The 21,479-nt window shown below is 41.8% G+C and overlaps 1 protein-coding gene across 1 annotated transcript in view; it reads left to right on the forward strand.

The window, feature by feature from the left end:
- Nucleotides 1-21,479, forward strand: part of CDH13 (cadherin 13) — a 3,439,935-nt gene that overhangs the window by 2,366,626 nt on the left and 1,051,830 nt on the right. The window contains exon 8 of the mRNA XM_044088622.1: nt 5,191-5,331. Coding sequence (XP_043944557.1) covers nt 5,191-5,331 — 141 coding nt within the window. The remainder of the gene's footprint in view (nt 1-5,190; nt 5,332-21,479) is intronic.

Genomic DNA, 21,479 nt, shown 5'->3' on the forward strand with positions numbered 1-21,479 from the left:
AATAAAAGTAATAATAGCCTTGTCATTCACAACATACATATGCTGGGTACTGCTCAATATAGAACACAAGACACACTGAATGTAGCTCTGACATGTCTTGAAGACCATTTTAACTGCCTTAGTATTGGAAGATGAGCATGAAGTCATTAAATGTACATGTAAGAGAGTGTCACTAAGGATGAAACATTTCTGTGAATGCTTGTAACACACCTGTGTTTGGGCAACATCTGTATGGTCATGTTAAATGTTCTCTGCACGGTTGTAGTGGGAGACCTGTGTTTGAGCAACATCTGTAAGGTCATGTTAAATGTTCTCTGCACGGTTGTAGTGGGAGACCTGTGTTTGGGCAACATCTGTATGGTCATGTTAAATGTTCTCTGCACGGTTGTAGTGGGAGACCTGTGTTTGGGCAACATCTGTAAGGTCATGTTAAATGTTCTCTGCACGGTTGTAGTGGGAGACCTGTGTTTGGGCAACATCTGTAAGGTCATGTTAAATGTTCTCTGCAGTGTTTGTGCAACATCTGTAAAGTCATGTTAAATGTTCTCTGCACGGTTGTAGTGGGAGACCTGTGTTTGGGCAACATCTGTAAGGTCATGTTAAATGTTCTCTGCACGGTTGTAGTGGGAGACCTGAGTTTGGGCAACATCTGTAAGGTCATATTAAATGTTCTCTGCCCGATTGTAGTGGGAGACCTGTGTTTGGGCAACATCTGTAAGGTCATGTTAAATGTTCTCTGCACGGTTGTAGTGGGAGACCAGTGTTTGGGCAACATCTGTAAGGTCATGTTAAATGTTCTCTGCACGGTTGTAGTGGGAGACCTGTGTTTGGGCAACATCTGTAAGGTCATGTTAAATATTCTCTGCACGGTTGTAGTGGGAGACCTGTGTTTGTGCAACATCTGTAAGGTCATGTTAAATGTTCACTGCACGGTTGTAGTGGGAGACCTGTGTTTGTGCAACATCTGTAAGGTCATGTTAAATATTCTCTGCACAGTTGTAGTGGGAGACCTGTGTTTGTGCAACATCTGTAAGGTCATGTTAAATATTCTCTGCATGGTTGTAGTGGGAGACCTGTGTTTGGGCAACATCTTTAAGGTCATGTGTTTGGGCAACATCTGTAAGGTCATGTTAAATGTTCTCTGCACGGTTGTAGTGGGAGACCTGTGTTTGTGCAACATCTGTAAGGTCATGTTAAATGTTCTCTGCACAGTTGTAGTGGGAGACCTGTGTTTGGGCAACATCTGTAAGGTCATGTTAAATGTTCTCTGCACGGTTGTAGTGGGAGGCCTGTGTTTGGGCAACATCTGTAAGGTCATGTTAAATGTTCACTGCACAGTTGTAGTGGGAGACCTGTGTTTGTGCAACATCTGTAAGGTCATGTTAAATATTCTCTGCACAGTTGTAGTGGGAGACCTGTGTTTGTGCAACATCTGTAAGGTCATGTTAAATATTCTCTGCATGGTTGTAGTGGGAGACCTGTGTTTGGGCAACATCTTTAAGGTCATGTGTTTGGGCAACATCTGTAAGGTCATGTTAAATGTTCTCTGCACGGTTGTAGTGGGAGACCTGTGTTTGGGCAACATCTGTAAGGTCATGTTAAATGTTCTCTGCACAGTTGTAGTGGGAGACCTGTGTTTGGGCAACATCTGTAAGGTCATGTTAAATGTTCTCTGCACAGTTGTAGTGGGAGACCTGTGTTTGGGCAACATCCGTAAGGTCATGTTAAATGTTCTCTGCATGGTTTTAGTGGGAGACCTGTGTTTGGGCAACATCTGTATGGTCATGTTAAATGTTCTCTGCATGGTTGTAGTGGGGGACCTGTGTTTGGGCAACATCTGTAAGGTCATGTTAAATGTTCTCTGCACGGTTGTAGTGGGAGACCTGTGTTTGTGCAACATCTGTAAGGTCATGTTAAATGTTTTCTGCACGGTTGTAGTGGGAGACCTGTGTTTGGGCAACATCTGTAAAGTCATGTTAAATGTTCTCTGCACGGTTGTAGTGGGAGACCTGTGTTTGGGCAACATCTGTAAGGTCATGTTAAATATTCTCTGCACAGTTGTAGTGGGAGACCTGTGTTTTGGCAACATCTGTAAGGTCATGTTAAATGTTCTCTGCACGGTTGTAGTGGGAGACCTGTGTTTGGGCAACATCTATAAGGCCATGTTAAATGTTCTCTGCACGGTTGTAGTGGGAGACCTGTGTTTGGGCAACATCTGTAAGGTCATGTTAAATGTTCTCTGCACGGTTGTAGTGGGAGACCTGTGTTTGGGCAACATCTGTAAGGTCATGTTAAATGTTCTCTGCAGGTTGTAGTGGGAGACCTGTGTTTGGGCAACATCTGTAAGGTCATGTTAAATGTTCTCTGCAAGGTTGTAGTGGGAGACCTGTGTTTGGGCAACATCTGTAAGGTCATGTTAAATGTTCTCTGCACGGTTGTAGTGGGAGACCTGTGTTTGGGCAACATCTGTAAGGTCATGTTAAATGTTCTCTGCACGGTTGTAGTGGGAGGCCTGTGTTTGGGCAACATCTGTAAGGTCATGTTAAATGTTCTTTGCATGTAGTGGGAGACCTGTATTTGGGCAACATCTGTAAGGTCATGTTAAATGTTCTCTGCACGGCTGTACTGGGAGACCTGTGTCTGTGCAACATCTGTAAGGTCATGTTAAATGTTCTCTGCACGGTTGTAGTGGGAGATTTCCTCCTCATCCAAAAGTTATTTTTCTAATTCACTTTCTCCTCAAATATCTTTTGCTTGAGCAGGGCTCACTCAAAAGTACTAAAACATGGTTTCATCTATTGAAGTAATGATAAAAAAATAGGATTGCTTTACGAACATTGCTGAAATATTGAGATCTGTTGTGAAGCTTACTATGTTTATTTAAGTGTGAATAGTCAATATTTATTTTAATAATTTCTGAGCAGAGTAATATTCATCATCTATAAATTCAAGGTATTTTGGTGTGGTCCAGATTTTTAAAAAGTGAGTAAACAGTGTTAAGCACAACTAAGTGTTATAGATCAGTGGTAATATTTTTGAGTTCTTGATTAAGAGTGCAGTGATTGTTTCAGCTCTGTCAATAGTTAACAATTATATACATTTTATAAATATGAGGCTTCTACAGCAGATCAGTTATGCACAAATATGGCTGCCTTTCATAAGTTATAGAAATGGAATTAAGATAACAGTTTTAAATTCCAAGACTCCTAAGTGCATATCCCAAAATACTGAGACCGAATGTTTGAAAATGAGGATACTGTGCCCATATTTCCTGCTTCTCAGAGTATATTGCCTTTTCTACAAGGTATGGCATTAATATATGTAAGAAAGGGTGTGGCAAATAAGCCCCACTGTGGGGGAAAAAAACTTTGAGAGAACAGCAAATGTCAGCCTTCACTTTTCTTTTTTAGTTTCACTGTTTCCGTTTTATGATTACATGATACTCAGTTACAGGTTCTCAGAATTATAATAGATATACCATGCATGAGTTTTCAGATTGTGAGAGAGCTATTTATTCTGTTAATACATCTGTTCCAAGGAACCATATTCATTTGACTAACCAATGACACTAAATTTGGGGATGTAAAGGGATGTTTGGATATGCAGGAGAGCCACAAGAGAAATGGTAAAAATGGTGGCAAGTAAATGCAGTCAGGCAGAGACTTTTGCTTAGAAATGTTTACTTTTATTATATTACTACTTGTACATAACAAAAAATAATAATACATTTTGTGATGTAGTTTGGAACAATTATTGTTTTTTTTAAAGACAGTTTGATGACTTAGAAAAAATGGAATTTCTAGTTACCTATATGATCCTAATATGTATCACATTTTCTGAATTGTGTGAGAAGGTCAAACACTGTGGAGGTGTGAGACAGTAGTAGATAGCAAAGGCATGTTTGCTTCATAACGAGAATGAATGAATGAGTGCCAGAAATTAAACCTATTTCTAAGGGGTCTATATTACCTCATCAAAACCCAACTTCAGAGATCTGCTGTTCATTGAATACAAATCACCGTACCGCTGTTCATCATACGTTCACATCAGTGAATGTTTTTCCCAGGAAGTGAGTGAGTTGCCCAGCATATGGACATTTGCCCTTTTCCCCACTGTAGTGCAATCTCAGAGTTCTATGATGGGGGGCATAGCCCCCCACTTTGGTGCATTTGATATACTGTGGTGTGTGTGTGTGTGTGTGTGTGTGTGTGTGTGTGTGTGTGTGTGTGTGTGTGTGTGTGTGTGTGTGTGTTGCTTGTTATGTTGGGCAACTAGCTCACTTCCCTGCGAAACATGTTTGCTGATGTGAAAGTTCAATGAAGAATGGTTCGCTGAGGTTGGGTTTTGATAAAGTATTATAGTCCCATTTCTAAGGGACACAGTTATACATCATGATCAGTAAATGGCAGGAAATTGCAACACCAAATCTGTCATTGAAGGTGAACTAAAAACAAACAATCATATGTGTTCCTTTGTTCCTTTTGTTCTTTTAACTAATTGTCTCAGTGTTCTTTTTTACTTTTACTTGGTCTCATTGACAAACTGAGCACTGTAACAAGACAACAATGGTTAAAGCTGTAAATACCCAAGTATGTTAACATTATATTTTACACAGATTTGTACTGGCAGAAATGATTGCAGTTTTGTTAAATCAAAGATGTATATAACATTGTTTTGTATAAGGGATGGTTGACAAAAATACATTTTCTAAATGGTTGGGTTAAAACATAAAAGAAAAAGGTAGCAGGATTAAAGTTATATACCAGTGAAATCAACTCAGGGGGACAAAGTTTAAATTCTTATTATCCAAAGATCAGTAGTGGAACCTAATTTACTTAATATCTAATTGTTGCATGCTTCATACAAGGTTAAGAGTAAAATGTACAAATGGTTACAAAGTAGTGTCTGTGTTCAAAAGCAAACCTGGTTATCCTGGCTATGAGAATATTCTGAGATGCCATCAGACATCATTCAAATATGAACAAGATACTTCAATGAAGGCAATGTGTATATAGGACAGTTGTAAGAAAGCTAGACCAGCCCTGCTCATCTTTTAAAATGCACTTTATGTATTGAAAATGAAAGAAGAAATGTGATAGAATCTAAAGAGTGATGATCAACAAACACAAAATTCGTAGCATCATTGATAATTTCATTACTAATTTAATGCTATTTTCATTTCCTGAATAGACATTGCCAACATATGAGTATGAACTACTTATTGAAGCAAGAGATATGGCTGGCACTGATGTTGGACTAACTGGAACAGCAACGGCTACCATTGTCATTAAGGACAAGAATGACCATGCGCCACAGTTTACCAAGGAAGAGGTAAGTCTCTGACGGTACTTTTTGAAAGATAACAAAAATCACTGTTATTGTCATCTGGACATTAATGCTTTGTATAAGTGATAGACTAGTGTGTTTTGCCCCAAAGTTGACACAATTGGACACATGCTAAACAAGGGGTTGTAGAATGATTTGCCTTAGTTGTAGGAAAATTCTACCTGCATTTGTCAGCTGATTTTTTTGTCACTGTCATTCAAGTGATGTTCACTTTTCCCTTCTCATTCTTATTAACAGTGGTGGTGAACACAAAGTGCATTTTAGTGAGGTATGATTCTGTTGGAATGGAGGAGTTACACACAACGTGGAGTAGTAGAAATGCAGTTCTAATACATATGCATTCATGTATACACCATTCAAGTGGAGGATCCAATGGTATTTTATGTCTCTTTTAGTGCTTGTAGAGTTACAAGCATCTACCAGGAACTCTTAGTAATCAGAAGAAAATAAAAATACGCACTGGGCCAAAGACTCACAGAGAACACACTTCAACATCTACAAACTACCCAGGTGGGGGACTTCACCCCACACACCACCAATGTGGTGGGCTGTGCTCCCCACGCCCCCCCCCCAACTTAATGTACCAACTCCGGGATCGGACTACAGTGGTGAAAAGGGTAAATCTTCCCTTGTTGGCCCAGTGGTTACTTACTCTGGGAAACTTTTTGACTATGTGGCCGTTCGTTTATTTGAAGTTTCGGTCATTGTTCTCATCTCGGTTATCTGGTCTTCGGTTATGTGGTATTTTAGGTATTTGAAGTGCACCCATATAGACACACACACACACACACACACACACACACACACACACACACACACATACACACACATATATATATATATATATATATATATATATATATATATATGTATATATATATATATGTGTGTGTGTGTGTGTATTTTGTTTGGGGGGGGTCTATATTACGATGTCAAAAGATAAGTTCACAGAACTCGTCTTTATTGACACGTGAATATCAATCTTTTGAAATGTGAATTTTTTCCCAGGGGAAAAAAAAAATCACTCGGCCATACACACACAAACCAAACTTCCAAACCCCACATAGTGGGAGGCTTCGCCCCCCCCCCCCACCAACTAAATACACCAACACCAAGATTGCACTACAGTGAGGAAAAGGGCAAATCCCTAATGATGACCAAGCAATTTTTCCCCTTCCTCTCTCGACATCTTCATCATATCTGTCATGACCTCCTCTGAATCTGGCACTTGTATTGAGTTAATTTTCCTGGTGCTTCTCTTACCACTGCTTCTTGGATGGTTCATAGGTTGGTACTGGGCTATCGCCCCTAGTGCCTATACAAGCCTAGCCAAACAATTCCCCAGATATTTCTTCCCACAATATTTACTTCTCTGGACCCCTGTCTAGCAGGGCGACTGACGTGATCACAGGGTGAATTTCCTATCTCCCATCCAATCGTCAAGGTTCCTTTTGCAGAGGGACAAGGAGGCTCTCTGCTTGACATGTATGGACAGTCTATTCCAGAGTATGGGGAGTCTCTGGGTCAGGAACCTATCCCTCCAGCATGTTTTGTTCATTGTGATGACAAAGTTTAGCTCCCTGGAATGTGTGGCTCTGAGGGATTGGGATTTCTTTAAGTGGAGCATGTCCAACAGCTCAGGGTTTGACATGGCCTTGTGTGTTAAGCAGAGATCGCCTCTGAGTAGACGATATGCCACAGAGTATAGCTGAAGTTTTTTTATAGTTTGTATCTTTAATGTGATCAGTGCTTTTTACTCCTTATCTGAGTACACAGTCATTGCTTTTCTTCCAGTTGATCAGTTTGCTAGGTATAATATTAAATAACAATGTAAGCATCTAGTTCTGCATTTTTGTTACATGAATATAGTATATAACAAAACAGATGACTGTGAGACCACACCAGTTCTTTTGTGAAAAAATATACTATCCATGGGGAACTACTCTGGGTAACCTAAGTGTGTCTGAGGTTCAAATACTGAGTATAAGCAGCCCTGTACTAAAGGAGCTTGCCATTATAATGACCTGTTAGGTATGAGTCCCCATTTATTAGAATGATACTGTCCTGTACTGTGTTCGGCTTAATAAAATTCTCTACAATGAAACTGTAAATGCATTTATGAAAACACTACCAACATATTTTATATATAGTGTCTAAATTATTGGGTTAATGCCCCCATATGAATTGCATAGACAGTTTGGAAGAAGAAAGTGTACTTATCAAGGTGTGATTTCCATAATCTCTGCCTGCAGATGCAGCTGCGTACTTAAAATTGATTAACAAGATGGCACTTTTCGGAATTAAATTGCTTTAGTACTCCAGGGGCTTTGTGCGGTTGTAATCAGGCAGGTAAAACAAAGCACAGCTTGTTTATTATGTTGGTTTCCCCAGTGACAGAATAATTATACCCATGTTCTAAAGTATGTTTTTTTTCCTTTGGCATTTAAAATGTAAGTGCAAAAAAAATTCACTTTAGGTCAGGCTGTGAAGAATGTAATACATTTATTGACAGACACTGATAGAAACACAGAGTACAAGCAAAGTAGGTCAGCTGTATTCTGCAAACAATTAGAAAACTGTCTAAATGATGTTGTCACCTTCAATCAGACACAGTTAATAGTACATGCTATCACAGTCAGCAAAATGCAGTTTATTGCAGAACGTGGGCTTTTCACTCCTGTTTTAGTTATTCTGATAATTTATTGCAACCTGAGGACATCACTTTATAATTAACAGGGTCAGCACACACCAAGTAACACTGAAAAAAATAGAGATGTTATACAGATGACTTACACAGTCCCTTATAGGTAGATTTAGATAGTAGAGAGATACATATAGTATATAGATAGTATATTGTTAGAAAGGACATCATGTTCTGCAGTATATAAGTACTGCTATCGTTGCTGAAACACATATCCTTAAACCAAGGCATTTCTTCCAATAGCTTACCTTATCACCAGTTCTCAATGCTCTGTAATGGACAAGTTAACTATGCTATGCATATGGTATGTTGGGAAGCTATGGTGCTGTTGACAGCATATTGTTTAAAGACTTATCAAAGGATTTCATGTTTTTTACAACATGCATTGCAGTTCATATAAACATTTTTTAGTCACAGTCCTAGTTTATGGAACTGAGCAAGAAGCATAGGCTGCGGTAATCGTTTGAGAATCTTTTCAGCATTAAAAATTATGTAATTATTGTCATTAATGAGTCACTGTTTGAGACACTCTTTTACAGTAAAAACACATAGCCTGCTAAGATAACACATAAGCTTTTTTTTTAAATTAAATATATAGTTTCACAAACACTTTGAATATTAATTAATTAATTGATTGATTAATTAATTAATCACTGTCCTAATCTACTTTATGAAGGGCCATGATAATGCATTTGTATGTTAGAAAATGACACCATAAATTATATTTCTGGTACACTTACTGTAATAACTGACAGATACAGAAGGCTATAGCTTAACCAAGCTACAGAAAATGAAATAATCCTTTAGTAACCCACCAAAAAATAAATAAAAATAAAAGACTAAACGTTAGTGCCATATGACCAGTTTATTTACAAATTAAAAGCAGATTATAAACTTTAGTAAGCATTTCTTACTTAAACATTGATAAATGCAACCATTTCCCAACTTTGAATATTTTTATTTATTAACTTTTTATTTATTATCGTCAATTTCCTTCTCTTGAATACCAGTTTTGCCAGACCTAGATGCGTGTGCTTTTTGGCTAATAACTCCTAGTTCCCACAGCTGGCCTGTAACACTGAATCAGTTTGCCCTAACCAACCATGACTGTCCTTGGTAACTGGTTTTCACTTACTGTCCAACCATTTGCAGATATATATGCCGGCTTGTAATTTCAGGAAGCACTTCTGACTCCCACTTACTTTGTTATACTCCAGTATTCCCAACTGAAGTACACCTGCTGCTTTAACAACCCCTGTTTGGGTAAGGTGTCCCCCACTCTGTTTAATTCTTCATAAGTTCTTATGCAAAGTTAACATTCATCCACTTAATTCTCCTAAATGTTCGTACTAGTTCACCTTTCTTTCAGTGTTAGTTTCCAATCTTAAGTCGTGTCCTTCCCTCTAGGAACACTTCCCTATCTTAAGTCATCTGTCCCTTTGTCTAGAAATGCCTAATGCTCTCCAGCTGGTTTTCTTTCTTGATCATGAATAATGTCCCCCACCCATTAACAGTCCTTTTTTTTCTCTATTTAGTCTTCTCCTTCACATTCTTTTTTATCCTCCTTGATAGAAATTTAGTTGGACCTTCCAAATGAGCAAATTAAAAGAGATTATAGGTTCATAGGTTGATACTAGGCTATCTGCCCTAGGGCATTTATAAGCCTAGCCAGAGTGTGTTTGGCTTTTGCCACCCTTTAAGATTAGTTGACTGTGCCTCTGTATAGCAGGTCACAGAAGATAGCACTTTTAAGGTTAGTTTACTGTGCCTCTGTCTAGTAGGGACACAGAAGAGATCCCAGGGGTAAACCTACGATCTCCCATCCACTCATCAAGATTTCTCTTGAAGAGGGTCATTGAGGGGCTCTGCCTAACATGGATTGATTGGGATTTTGTTCCAGAGTGAGGGGAGCCTCTGGGATATGAATCTGTCCCTCCAGCATGTCCTATTTATTTCTGTGCTGAGGTTTAAGTCCCTGGAGGGTGTAGCTCTAAGGGATTTGGATTTCCTGAGGTGGAGAATGTCCATTAATTCTGGGTTGGACATGGCTTTATACGTCAGGCACAGATCGCCTCCGAGTAGGCGGTAAGCAACTGAGTAGAGCTGGAGTTTCTTTAGCCTAACTGCGTAGGGCATCTGTTTGAGTCCCTTGATCCTCTTGGTGAGGTACTTTTAGGGTCTTTCCAGTTGCTGCAGGTGTCGGGTAAGGTACATCCCAAATGGGACATTGTATTCGATTATGAGCCTGATGAGTGATGAGTAGAGGGGCACAATGACCTCTCTTGATCTAGATGTGAACCCTTTTGTGATAAGGTGGGCTATATAGAAGGTCTTTCTAACCACTTTGGCAATGTGATTGTCAAAGAAGAGATTGCTATCTACTTGGGTCCGCAAATCCCTAATTACTTCTTCTGTACTTAATGGATTACCACCTATGTGGTAATTTGTGGGCACTTTGTTTTTCCAAAGGGGATGACTATGCACTTTTTGGCATTTAGCTTTAGGCTATGGCTCTGGCACCAGTTATCCATCTCTGTGAGACCCTTTTGGAGGATGCTTGTGTCAGTCGGTGAGTCAATTATGGCACCCAGTTTGCAGTCATCTGCGAACTTGGTCAGCCATAGTCCCCCCGTGTTAGCCTGTACCTCAGAGAAATATATATCGAACAAGAGAGGTCCCAGGACTGAGCCTTGTGGGACGCCACTTGTAACTGGTTTAGAGTCTGACATGGCACCTGCAATTCTGACCATGTGAGTTCTATTTCTGAGCCAGTTTGCAACCCATCTTGTGACATAGGGGTTGATATTTAAGCTGGTGAGCTTATTTATGATGCCCGAGTGGGGTATTGTGTCAGAGGCTTTTGTGAGGTCCAGGTAGGCTGTGTGGACCACCTTCCCTTCATCTATGGCCTTGGTAACTGTTTCAAAAAAGTCAACCAGGTTCAAGAGGCAAGCTCTGCCCTTAACAAAGCCGAATTGGGTAGGATCCAGTGTTTGGAGGTTCCCAGTGTCTTTGTTTATGAGTTCCATGATGATATGCTCCATAGCTTTGCAGACCAGGCTAGTCAGGCTTATAGGGCAATAGTTTCTGGGGTCTGTTGTGGCACCACCTTTGTGGAGTGGGTGGGACCACTGTTGCTGTACGCCATTCCTTGGATACATATCCTGTAGTAAGGCTGAGATTGAACAGTGACTTTATGTGAGGGTTCAGTTCTTCTTGGAGCTTGTGTAAGACGCAGTCCGGGACACCATCCGGTCCCATTGATGCTGTGTTTTTTGCTTTGGAGAGGGCAGCTCTCACCTGTGCATCTGTGATGTCAAGGAGGCTACACTCTGTTGGGATAGACATTTGCTCTTTTGGGGGGGAAGGGGGGAGAAGTTTGCACTGAACCTGTCTGCCAGGATGTTGGCAATGTCTGTGGGTTCAGTGTATTTTTTGTCATTTTACACTAATTCAGAGCATATCTGGGAGTTGCCACCCAGGTTCCTGACATAACTAAAGAAGGCCTTGTGATTATCTTTAGCGCCTTGTGCAATTTTTCTTTCGAAGCTGGCCTTAGATGATTTTATGAGGGATCGTAGTTTCTTGCTAGTACTGATCTGAGATGCCTTCCCTTTTTTGGATTTTGCTCTATCATGTAGTAGCTTCCTCCTTCTCTTGTATAGCTTATTTATGGCTGGGGTCCACCAGACAGGTCTCCTGCCTTTGGAGGAGTGAGTCTTGGTTTTATTTGGGATAGCACAATCCATGCATTCCTGTAGGTGTCCATAGAATGCGTTTGTAAAGGATTCTGCGGTTTGGGCCATATTTTCCACTGGCCCGGGGGCTTTGAAGGATTCCACCTCGGTTTTGAGAAGTGTGACATTTGCTTTTGAGAAGTTCTTCACTGTGGTTTCCTTGGCTGGGGATGGGGACGGGATATGGATGTCCAGTGAGATTAATTTATGGTCAGATCTTACCAATGAGAGGTATACCTCTGGTATGGAACATAGAGTCCCCATGTTGGTGATGATCAGATCCAATATGTTTTCCCCTCTTGTGGGAGTGGTGACCAGTTGTTCCATAGCATTTGAGTTTATAAATTCTAGGAACAGTTGGGCGAGGGTGTTGGGGTTGAGTAGTGCTCCCAGTCTATGTTTGGGTAGTTGAAGGCACCCAATATAATGGTGTTTGGAGAGACCTTCATATTCTCCAGTGTACTCAGGAAAGCCGAGTCGGGTTCCTGAGTTTGGGAGGGAGGTCTGTAGCAGGCTACAAACTGATAGGCAGTTTTGCCCACTGTTGCACATGGATGGTCTCTGATGCTTCGTGCAGTGCCACTAATCTGGAGGTGTGGGTATCTTTGATGAATATGGATACTTCCCCTCCTTTTGTGGTTCGGTCTGAGTTTTGGTGTCGAAAAGCATGGTATGAGGTATAACCTGGTAGTGCTGGGGTGCTCTAGGGAGCCTTGAACGAGGTTTCTGTTACTGCACAGATATCGATATTCTCCATACTGAGGAGAGCCTTGAGTGCGTGCATCTTGAGGTTTAGACTTCTGGCGTTGAGCAGCATTACCCTTAGTTTCTTTTTCCTTGTGCTGTCTATGGAGGTGGGTTTGTCTTTTGAGCCTTGCCTAAAAAAGGCACTATGGGGGTGGCAAGAGCCTTAGCCAGTATTCGAAAGCCCAGGAGTGACAGGTGCAAGCCGTCCCTAGCGAAGCAATGTGGCTTGTCGAGCATGTCATCCCAGGCTGACAGACACTGGATCCCCTTTGAATGACACCAATACTTTAGCCAATTGTTAAAATTGATCATTTTGTCTTTATACTGTGGCATCATTCGTGGTGAGGGTAAGATGCTACTCGAGGTCAGGGTCATACCGGCCTGGGCTACATGATCAGAGAGCTCCTCTATGTCTCTTTTCATGTAGTCCAAGGAGGTACGTCTCAGGTCATTCACACCAGCATGGACAATGACGGAGTCATATTTGTACTTGCTTTTGAGTGACCTGGATGCTTGTGTTATGTGGCGGATCCTGGCACCCAACAGGCAGCTTACAGTGCCCTTCTCCTTATTCAGCCTGGTGAGTGGGACGTCATTGTGTCTGACAATAGAGTCACCTATTACAAGTGTATTAGGTGTGTTGTTTAGCCTTAAGGGCTGTGACTGTGTGGCACACTGACTTTGTGAACTATGTGATACGTGGGTATTGTTGTGGGGTAGCGGTTGCTTGGATGTCTGCTTTGGAGGTCTCTGCTGCTTGGGCAGATTTTTATTTAGAACCTCCGAGTATGTTTTTGTGTGTTTATGTGTTTGGTTTGCTGTTGCGATAGGTCTATGTGAGACTGGATTTGTGGCGTGTGTGGTTACCTTCTCCTCCTGACTGACTGTGCCAGTACTGGGTTGAGAGAGCTCAGCTTCCAGTTTGGCTATATAGTTGCATCTCTCACATATATTTGAGCTTGTTGGGAGGAGAAGAGGGTAGTCTGTGTACATAAGGCAGTTGTAACATTGCCTCAATATTCCCAGATTCACCAGCTGGACTGGAGAGTAAACCCGAAACTGACTTTTGGACATGCCAGAATAGTATAAGGAACTACTTTATGACTGATCAAAAAGGACCAATAGGGAGCCAAGTACTTAAAGGGAGTATAAGAGGGGGTAGTGCTTTAGTTTATTAGTGCTTACTTATAAGATTACTTATACGAGCAAGTGCAAGGCTTTAGAATGAAAATAGAGTGCTTACTTTGAGATTTAGAACAGTTCTAAGGGAAGAAGTGAAGGGCAGACTTTGTGGAGCTGGGAATAGTTTAAACCTGTTTAAGTTGCGCTGCCCGATGCTGCGCTATGCACAAAATCGCGTAAAGCCACGCAAATGCAGGTTTTAAAGCATGGAAACTGAAATAGATAGGAACTGTCCCAAAACCACCAATAAGCAACTAGTTTCAGGGCTGAGACCACTCCTCCAGGGACAGATAGGCTGCTCAAAGCTCCCCACTCACACTGGTGAACAGAGAAGCTTCCTCCTATCCAAGTAAGGATATGGGCAACACAGGAAACTATACCACAGTCCAAAATTCAGAAAAACCTGAAATCTGGACTAATCTAGTTCAGCAAAGACAGGAAAAGAGAATTTTTTTTTTGTTTGTTTCAGGAAACAGCAGAAAAACACACATAAAACACTGTAAATGCTATAAACAGGCTAGCACACTTTAGTGTGTAGCCTGCAACAGTTATACAATACCAAAGTGACTTAAATTGATATAAAACAAGTGCAAAAACTGTAAAAAGCAGAAGGCAAATGCAATTTAAACTTTTTAAAGCACAGATCAGTTAGAAATTCTCTTTTTAGGCGGGAAAAGGCAGTCGAAGCAAAAAAACAGAGAAAAAATACTTAAATCTGGAAAAGTCTCTCTTGGGTCTCTCTGTTGCCTGTATAACTCTGCAGGACACCATGAGGAGCTGTGCGGAGTTGTATACTAGCGCATAACCATGCAAATGCAGGTTTTAAAGCAGGGAAACTGAAAGAGATAGGAATTGACCCAAAATGGCCAATAATCTACTAGTTTCAGGACTGAGACCACTCCTCCAGGGGCAGATAGGCTGCTCAAAGCTCCCCACTCTCACTGGTGAACAGAGAAGCTTCCTCCTATCCAAGTAAGGATATGGGCAACACAGGAAACTATACCACAGTCTGGAATTCAGCAAAACCTGAAATCTGGACTAATCTAGTTCAGCAAAGACGGGAAAGAGATTTTTTTTTTGTTTTTTGTTTTGTTTTTTTTTAGTTTTTTTCAGGAAACAGCAGAAAAACACACAGAAAACACTGTAAATGCTATAAACAGGCTAGCACACTTTAGTGTGTAGCCTACAACAGTTATACAATACAAAAATGACTTAAATTGATATAAAACAAGTGCAAAAACTGTAAAAAGCATAAGGCAAATGCAATTTAAACTTTTTAAAGCACAGATCAGTTAGAAATTCGCTTTTTAGGCGGGAAAAGGCAGTCGGAGCAAAAAAACAGAGAAAAAATACTTAAATCTGGAAAAGTCTCTCTTGGGTCTCTCTGTTGCCTGTATCACTCTGCAGGAGACCCGGAGGAGTTGTGCGGAGTTGTATACTGGCACATAATCACGCAAATGCAGGTTTTAAAGCAGGGAAACTGAAAGAGATAGGAATTGACCCAAAATGGCCAATAAGCTACTAGTTTCAGGACTGAGACCACTCCTCCAGGGGCAGATAGGCTGCTCAAAGTTCCCCACTCTTACTGGTGAACAGAGAAGCTTCCTCCTATCCAAGTAAGGATATGGGCAACACAGGAAACTATACCACAGTCCGGAATTCAGCAAAACCTGAAATCTGGACTAATCTAGTTCAGCAAAGGCGGGAAAAGAGTTTTTTTTTGTTGTTTTGTTTTTTTCAGGAAACAGCAGATAAACACACAGAAAACACTGTAAATGCTATAAACAGGCTAACGCACTTTAGTGTTTATCCTACAACAGTTATACAATACAAAAATAACTTAAATTGATATAAAACAAGTGCAAAAACTGTAAAAAGCAGAAGGCAAATGCAATTTAAACTTTTTAAAGCACAGATCAGTTAGAAATTTGTTTTTTAGGTGGGAAAAGGCAGTCAGAGCAAAAAAAAAAAACAGAAAAAATACTTAAATCTGGAAAAGTCTCTCTTGGGTCTCTCTGTTGCCTGTATCACTCTGCGGGACACCACGAGGAGCTGTGCGGAGTTGTATACTGGTGCAAAACTGTGCAAATGCGATCTGGACCCATGTCTGTGAGACATGGATACCATCTTCCAGAACATGGTGCCTAATAGTAAAAAATCCCACAAAACATGACTCTATGCAAATTACATATGCTGCATTTTTCAGTTTCCTCAGTGATACTCTAATCATCTTCCTCATGAGAAGCCATAGAGTTATATTTGTTTATACTAGCTTTACTAACATTTGATGTTCTGTAGTCCTTATCTCGCCTTCATTCTTACACATGGGTTCGGAGATGATCCTCGGCTCCAACTCAGCTGATTACAAAGCTCAAAGTCTCTTAGTTGGCTCATGGCAAGGTAGGTATCCCATAGTGCACTAGTAAAATTCCCAGGTCTTGTTTGCCGCGTCTACGAGTTCAGAAGTGCTTCTTGTTTGGCCATGGCTAAGTTGAAAACTTTTCTTTATTATCGTATTTTACTGATATTTCTTGATATATATAGCTAGTTATACTTATTAGTGATCATTTTTTCATAGGTTGTTTATAGAAGTGTTTTCTGCTATTTATTTAGTTTTGAGAACTTGTTGGCCATTGGGCTCTTGTTCTCTGCGTGGTATCCTGTGTGCTAGTTTCTGATATACTTAATATTTCTGTAGGTCGAGTTTGTGTTAGGACCTCGTTTTTCACATTTTTATAGATTAATAATTGTGTGCAGTGTTATTTGCCTTTTCATACTTTGTCTGCTGCTTAAGATTCTGTTTTTTTCCGGCTTAGCTTCTGCCTCCTTTCCACAGCTAAGTCTGTTTAAGTTAGAGGATCTAGTCCTCTGTTTAACTTTGAATCTTTATTAACAGGGCTAGACCTATTTAAGTTAGAGGACCCAGTCCTCTGTTGTTTCTCTTCTCTGTGTGTGTTGGTTTGTTAGGGCTAGGGACATTTAAGTTAGAGGACCTAGTCCTTTGTTGTTTCTCTTCTCTGTGTATGTTGGTTTGTTAGGGCTAGGCCCATTTAAGTTAGAGGACCTAGTACTCATTGTATTTGGTGTGTATCTCTCTTAGGGCGAGGCCCGTTTAAATTAGAGGATCTTGTCCTCCTTCTTAAGGTTTCATAGAGATCTTATAGCCATGTCAAAAGAGTCCAAAGACCATAAACCTTCGGGTTTTAAAAAGTGCCTTAAGTACTTCCAAAAAATGTCAATTACAGATGGTCACACTAATTGCGTTTATTGCCTTGGAGCCATTCACCTGCAGGAAACTTGTTCTTTCGGTCACTCCTTTAGCTCCAGAGTTCACCAGGAGTGAAAGAACAAATTAATTCTGAAAGGTCTCCTCAAGCCTTCCTTCGAGGAAAACTTAGCAAGCTCTTCTTCATCTACCAAGTCTCATTTATCTAGAAAAGAGAACATCAAGTCAGCCAAGAGACATTCTCCTGCACCGACTATTTTGTCTGAACCTCCTCAGAAAACATTAAAAGTAGATAAAGCTTCTAACTCTTTGGCTCCACTATCCTCAGAGCTGGTAGAGATGGTCGATGTTGACACTGCAGTGTCAGCCCCAAGCTTTTTGGAGCCGACTACTAAAACATTGCATCAGAGCCGGCCCAGAGAGCTTTTGCTGGTCTCCCCAACTTTACGATCTCCCATTTTACAGAGAACCAGGTTGCTTACCCTGTCATCCAGATCCTCCAAGAGCCTTTCAGAAGAGGATGTAGAGAGAGTAGTGCTTAGACTCTTGAAGTCGTCTGCTTTGCCCAAATTGCTGTTGGCTCCAACCCAGTCAGTTCCAGAGCCATCTGAGTCCATTCTCCCTATTGTGGTTCCTCCTCCGAGCCGAGTCTGGCCTTCGGAGCCGGAGATTTTAGTGCCGCTTGTTGTGGAACCCTCGGTTCCAGCTTTCCTTGTGGCTGTCTCGGAGCTGAGTTCTGCTCCGACACCTTCTGCATCGCCCATGGTGTCTAGGAGCTGAAGCTCACCAGTCGTCCCCGACAGGGACACTTGGTCCCGAACCTCTTGGGAGCCAAGTCTCCCTCTCGGTGCATCGGCTAGGGTGAGCTCGGATCCTACATCCATTTTGGAGCCGATCGCTTTGGAGCCGTGGACTACATCCATTTCCTCAGAACTGAGGCTGTCTTTGGAGCCAGAGAGATCTGCATTCAAGATGATGAGGAGCGTGCTGTCTCGGCCATCAGCTCTGTGCAATGGTACTGATACTCTTCCGCCTCAAGCACCGACCACTATCTCAGCACCTTCTGTCTCTCTCTTTGCAGCATAGACCCTCAGCCTCAGGAGCCCCTGTTGGGTGGCCCCCTGTCTTCTAAGACCTCCCCAGAATACCCTTATGAGGAGCCCTCTTGAAAGAGGAGATGCAAGAGGAAACATGTAGACTCCCCTGATGAGTCCATCACCTCAGACACTGACCTTGTGGAGTCAGAAGGGTCCCCCAAGTCATCCTCTGATGATGCCTCCTTTGTAGACATCTTAGAGATCCTGAAGCAGAGAGGCGGCTGGCCCACTGTCATGCTTTCTGATGAGGAGTCAGTGTACCTGAAGGCTTTCAGATCTCAACCTTCAGCCTCTTGTGGGTCTCACCTTTTGATGAACTCGTGGACCTGGTTAGTCGAATGGTGTGGGAAACTTCTGATGCCATGGAGCCAGTCGCCAGAATACCCAACAAATTTCTCTTGGCCCCAAAAGAGAAAGAGTTTTTGACCAAGGGTGTGCCTGTAGATGCTATGGTGGTGGCGGTGGCCACTACAAAGGAACTAGCGGAGACTTCTTCATCTGTCCATCCACCGAACAAGGAGTCTCGAATGATAGATAAATATGGTACCCGTATCTTCTCTACAGCGGCTTTTACCCTCAGGACGCTGAACTATCTCACGCATTTTACTAGGCTTCAGAGAGATCTCCTCAAGGAGCTAGGTGATCCTCTTCAAGGTTCCTCTACTGAAGGAGTCCCTGAGAAGGTGTCTGCTCAGTTGTCCACCTTAAATTCCATTGTGAACTCCTGCATGAGGCTGATCTCCTGTGCAGCCAATGGAGCGAGTAGGGCAGCGGGTTCAGGAGTTTCCCTTAGGAGACACTCTTGGATGTGCTTATGTAATTTTGTGGAGCCTTTCAAGTCTACCTTTACCAATGCCCACTTTGACGGTTCTTCTCTGTTTGGACCAAAGGTAAAAGATACACTCACCAAGTGTGAACAAGAAGGGAAAACTCTCTCTTCCATGGGAGTACATTTTACCATTCCTTCTAGACCATATCCCAAGGGTCAGAGAGGTGGTAAAATGTGGTTCAAGAAGTCCCAGAGATATTTCCCGGATGCACAAGGTGATTCCTCCTTCAGAGGCAGAGGAGGAGGAGCTAATGGTAGACATCACCCTAGAGGAGGGGGGGGGGGTCTGAAAAAGCAGGGTGGCCGTGATTCCTTTCGAGGCCATCCTTACCAGCATTCCTGATATGGGGCCTGGCTGTGCTTCTCTAGAGCCAGTCGGGGGTTGCTTATCTTTGTATACAGAAGCCTGGCTAAACATCACCCAAGACAAATGGGTACAAAGAATCATCCCCAGAGGATACTCCATACCCTTTCTTCTTCCACCCCACACTCCCAAGAAGATCCCAGATGTTCCACCCAATCACAGGGATCAAGCAACTGTAGAAGTTCAAAAGCTGCTGTCAAAGAGAGTCATCCAAACCATCCCTGCAGACCAGATGGGATTTGGAACTTACTCCAGGTTCATTTTAGTACCAAAATGAACAGGGGAGTGAAGGCCCATATTGGACCTCAGCAAACTAAATGAATCCGTAAAGAAGGCCAAGTTCCGGATGGTAACACTGCAGTCTATACTCCCTCTGTTAGGGAAATGCAATTGGATGTGTTCCATAGACCTCCAAGATACGTACTACCATATAAAAATGGACAGAGCATTGAGGAGTCATTTACGTTTCCAGCTGTGAGCCAGTCATTACCAATTTCGTGCTCTGCCCTTTGGTCTCACCACAGTCCCCAGGGTGGTCAACAAATGTATGGTGGTAGTGACAGCTCATCTGAGATGTGATAGATTCCAAGTGTTTCCATACCTGGACGACTGGCTCCTGACCACCACCACCAGGCACCTACTCCTACAAGCCAGAGATTCAACCATCCAGCTCTGTTCCCAGCTGGGGATTACGATAAACTGGGAAAAGTCTGCCTTATTGCCCTCTCTATTTGTGACTTTTATAGGCGCATAAATAGACACAGTCACCATGGTAGCTCATCTCCCTGCAGATAGAATTCAAAACCTCAGACAACAAATTTACAGCTTGCTTCCTCTACAGAAAGTCAAGGCAAAGACAGTGCTGAAACTCTTAGGACAATGGCCTCTACCATAAATCTAGTCCAACCAGCCAGATTACATATGCAAATTCTTCAATGGCTTCTTTTTTCCCCAGTGGTCTCTCTAACAACTCCATCTTTCTCATTATATTCTCATAACAAAGTGTTGCAAAAAGGACCTTCGGGTGGATTCAGCCCGATCAGCTGACAACAGGCACTCCATTCCTCCCTGGACAACCCGTTGCCACTGTGACCATGGATGTCTCATAGATAGTGTGTGTGGGGCATTATCTATGCAGGACTGTCTAAGGCACATGGCAAGATCACGAGACTCACCTGCATATCAGTGTCCTAGAGATGAGAGCAGTGCTTCTAGTGTTGCAAGCACTTCACGACTCTCTTCCCTTGGGGAAGATAGCAATCAATCTGACAATATGTAAGTGGTATGTGTGATGCCCATGCCCTGGCCCAACAATCAAGAAGCCTCAATCCTCACCACTAACACCATATATGAGGAAAGGATAACAAATACACAAATAAAGTGCAATTTCCCTTAAGAGCACACAGAGATCACAGTCAGTCAAGGGCTGGTCACTCCCTTTCTCCCCAGATCTCCAATAAGACTCCCCACTGTCACAACTATAGGTTCCAGATCTCAGCCTAGCTGGGCAAGTTAAAATCTCCAGCACCCTCTCTGTCCCACCAGTGCTTCGTGTCCCTGCCCAAGTAGCTGACACACACGCACACACTTTGAGATAAGAGTTTACACAACCACACAGGCACTTCTGGAGAAGGCTGGCACAGGTTATGCAGCTGTGCCCCTTTTACCCAGACTATACGATAGTAATTACTGCCACCACCCAGCTAATGTTTATCAGCTACTCAAAGGACCTTAAACAGGTGTCCAATTATTACTGTGCAATATTATCCAATTGGTAGATGTGACTAAACAGTCAAAGCTTATTAGAGTGGCTTTGTACAGTAAACTCTATAAATATGCAATGTACTCTAGAGCTTAACTTATCTCTACACAAACCAGTCACAGTTAAAAGGTTTAAAATATTTAATAATAAATAATTAAAACCATAAGACAATACTTTCTACTACACAGTCAGTGATATTCAAAAGTTTGGAGATTACACAGAAATACTTAAAATAAATGAGTTGTACAGTTCTGACATCACAGAAAAACACTTAGTATAAACTTTCTAATTCCTAGCTATTGCTACAAGAAAACACACTTCTAAAATAACTTACTTACGTAGAGCAGCTGGCAGTGCTGTGTGTTGGATAGTCAGACAAAAATGCTTAATGATCTCTGGTTTTCACTGTTTTAATTGAAACTACAATTCTGATAAAACATTACATCATCTTTTACACTTTCCTGGTGTTCCCTGGCTGACAGAAACTG

This window comes from Protopterus annectens, chromosome 11.part0 (assembly GCF_019279795.1).
Source record: "Protopterus annectens isolate FY-2018-M chromosome 11.part0, PAN1.0, whole genome shotgun sequence".
Classification (NCBI taxonomy): domain Eukaryota; kingdom Metazoa; phylum Chordata; order Ceratodontiformes; family Protopteridae; genus Protopterus; species Protopterus annectens.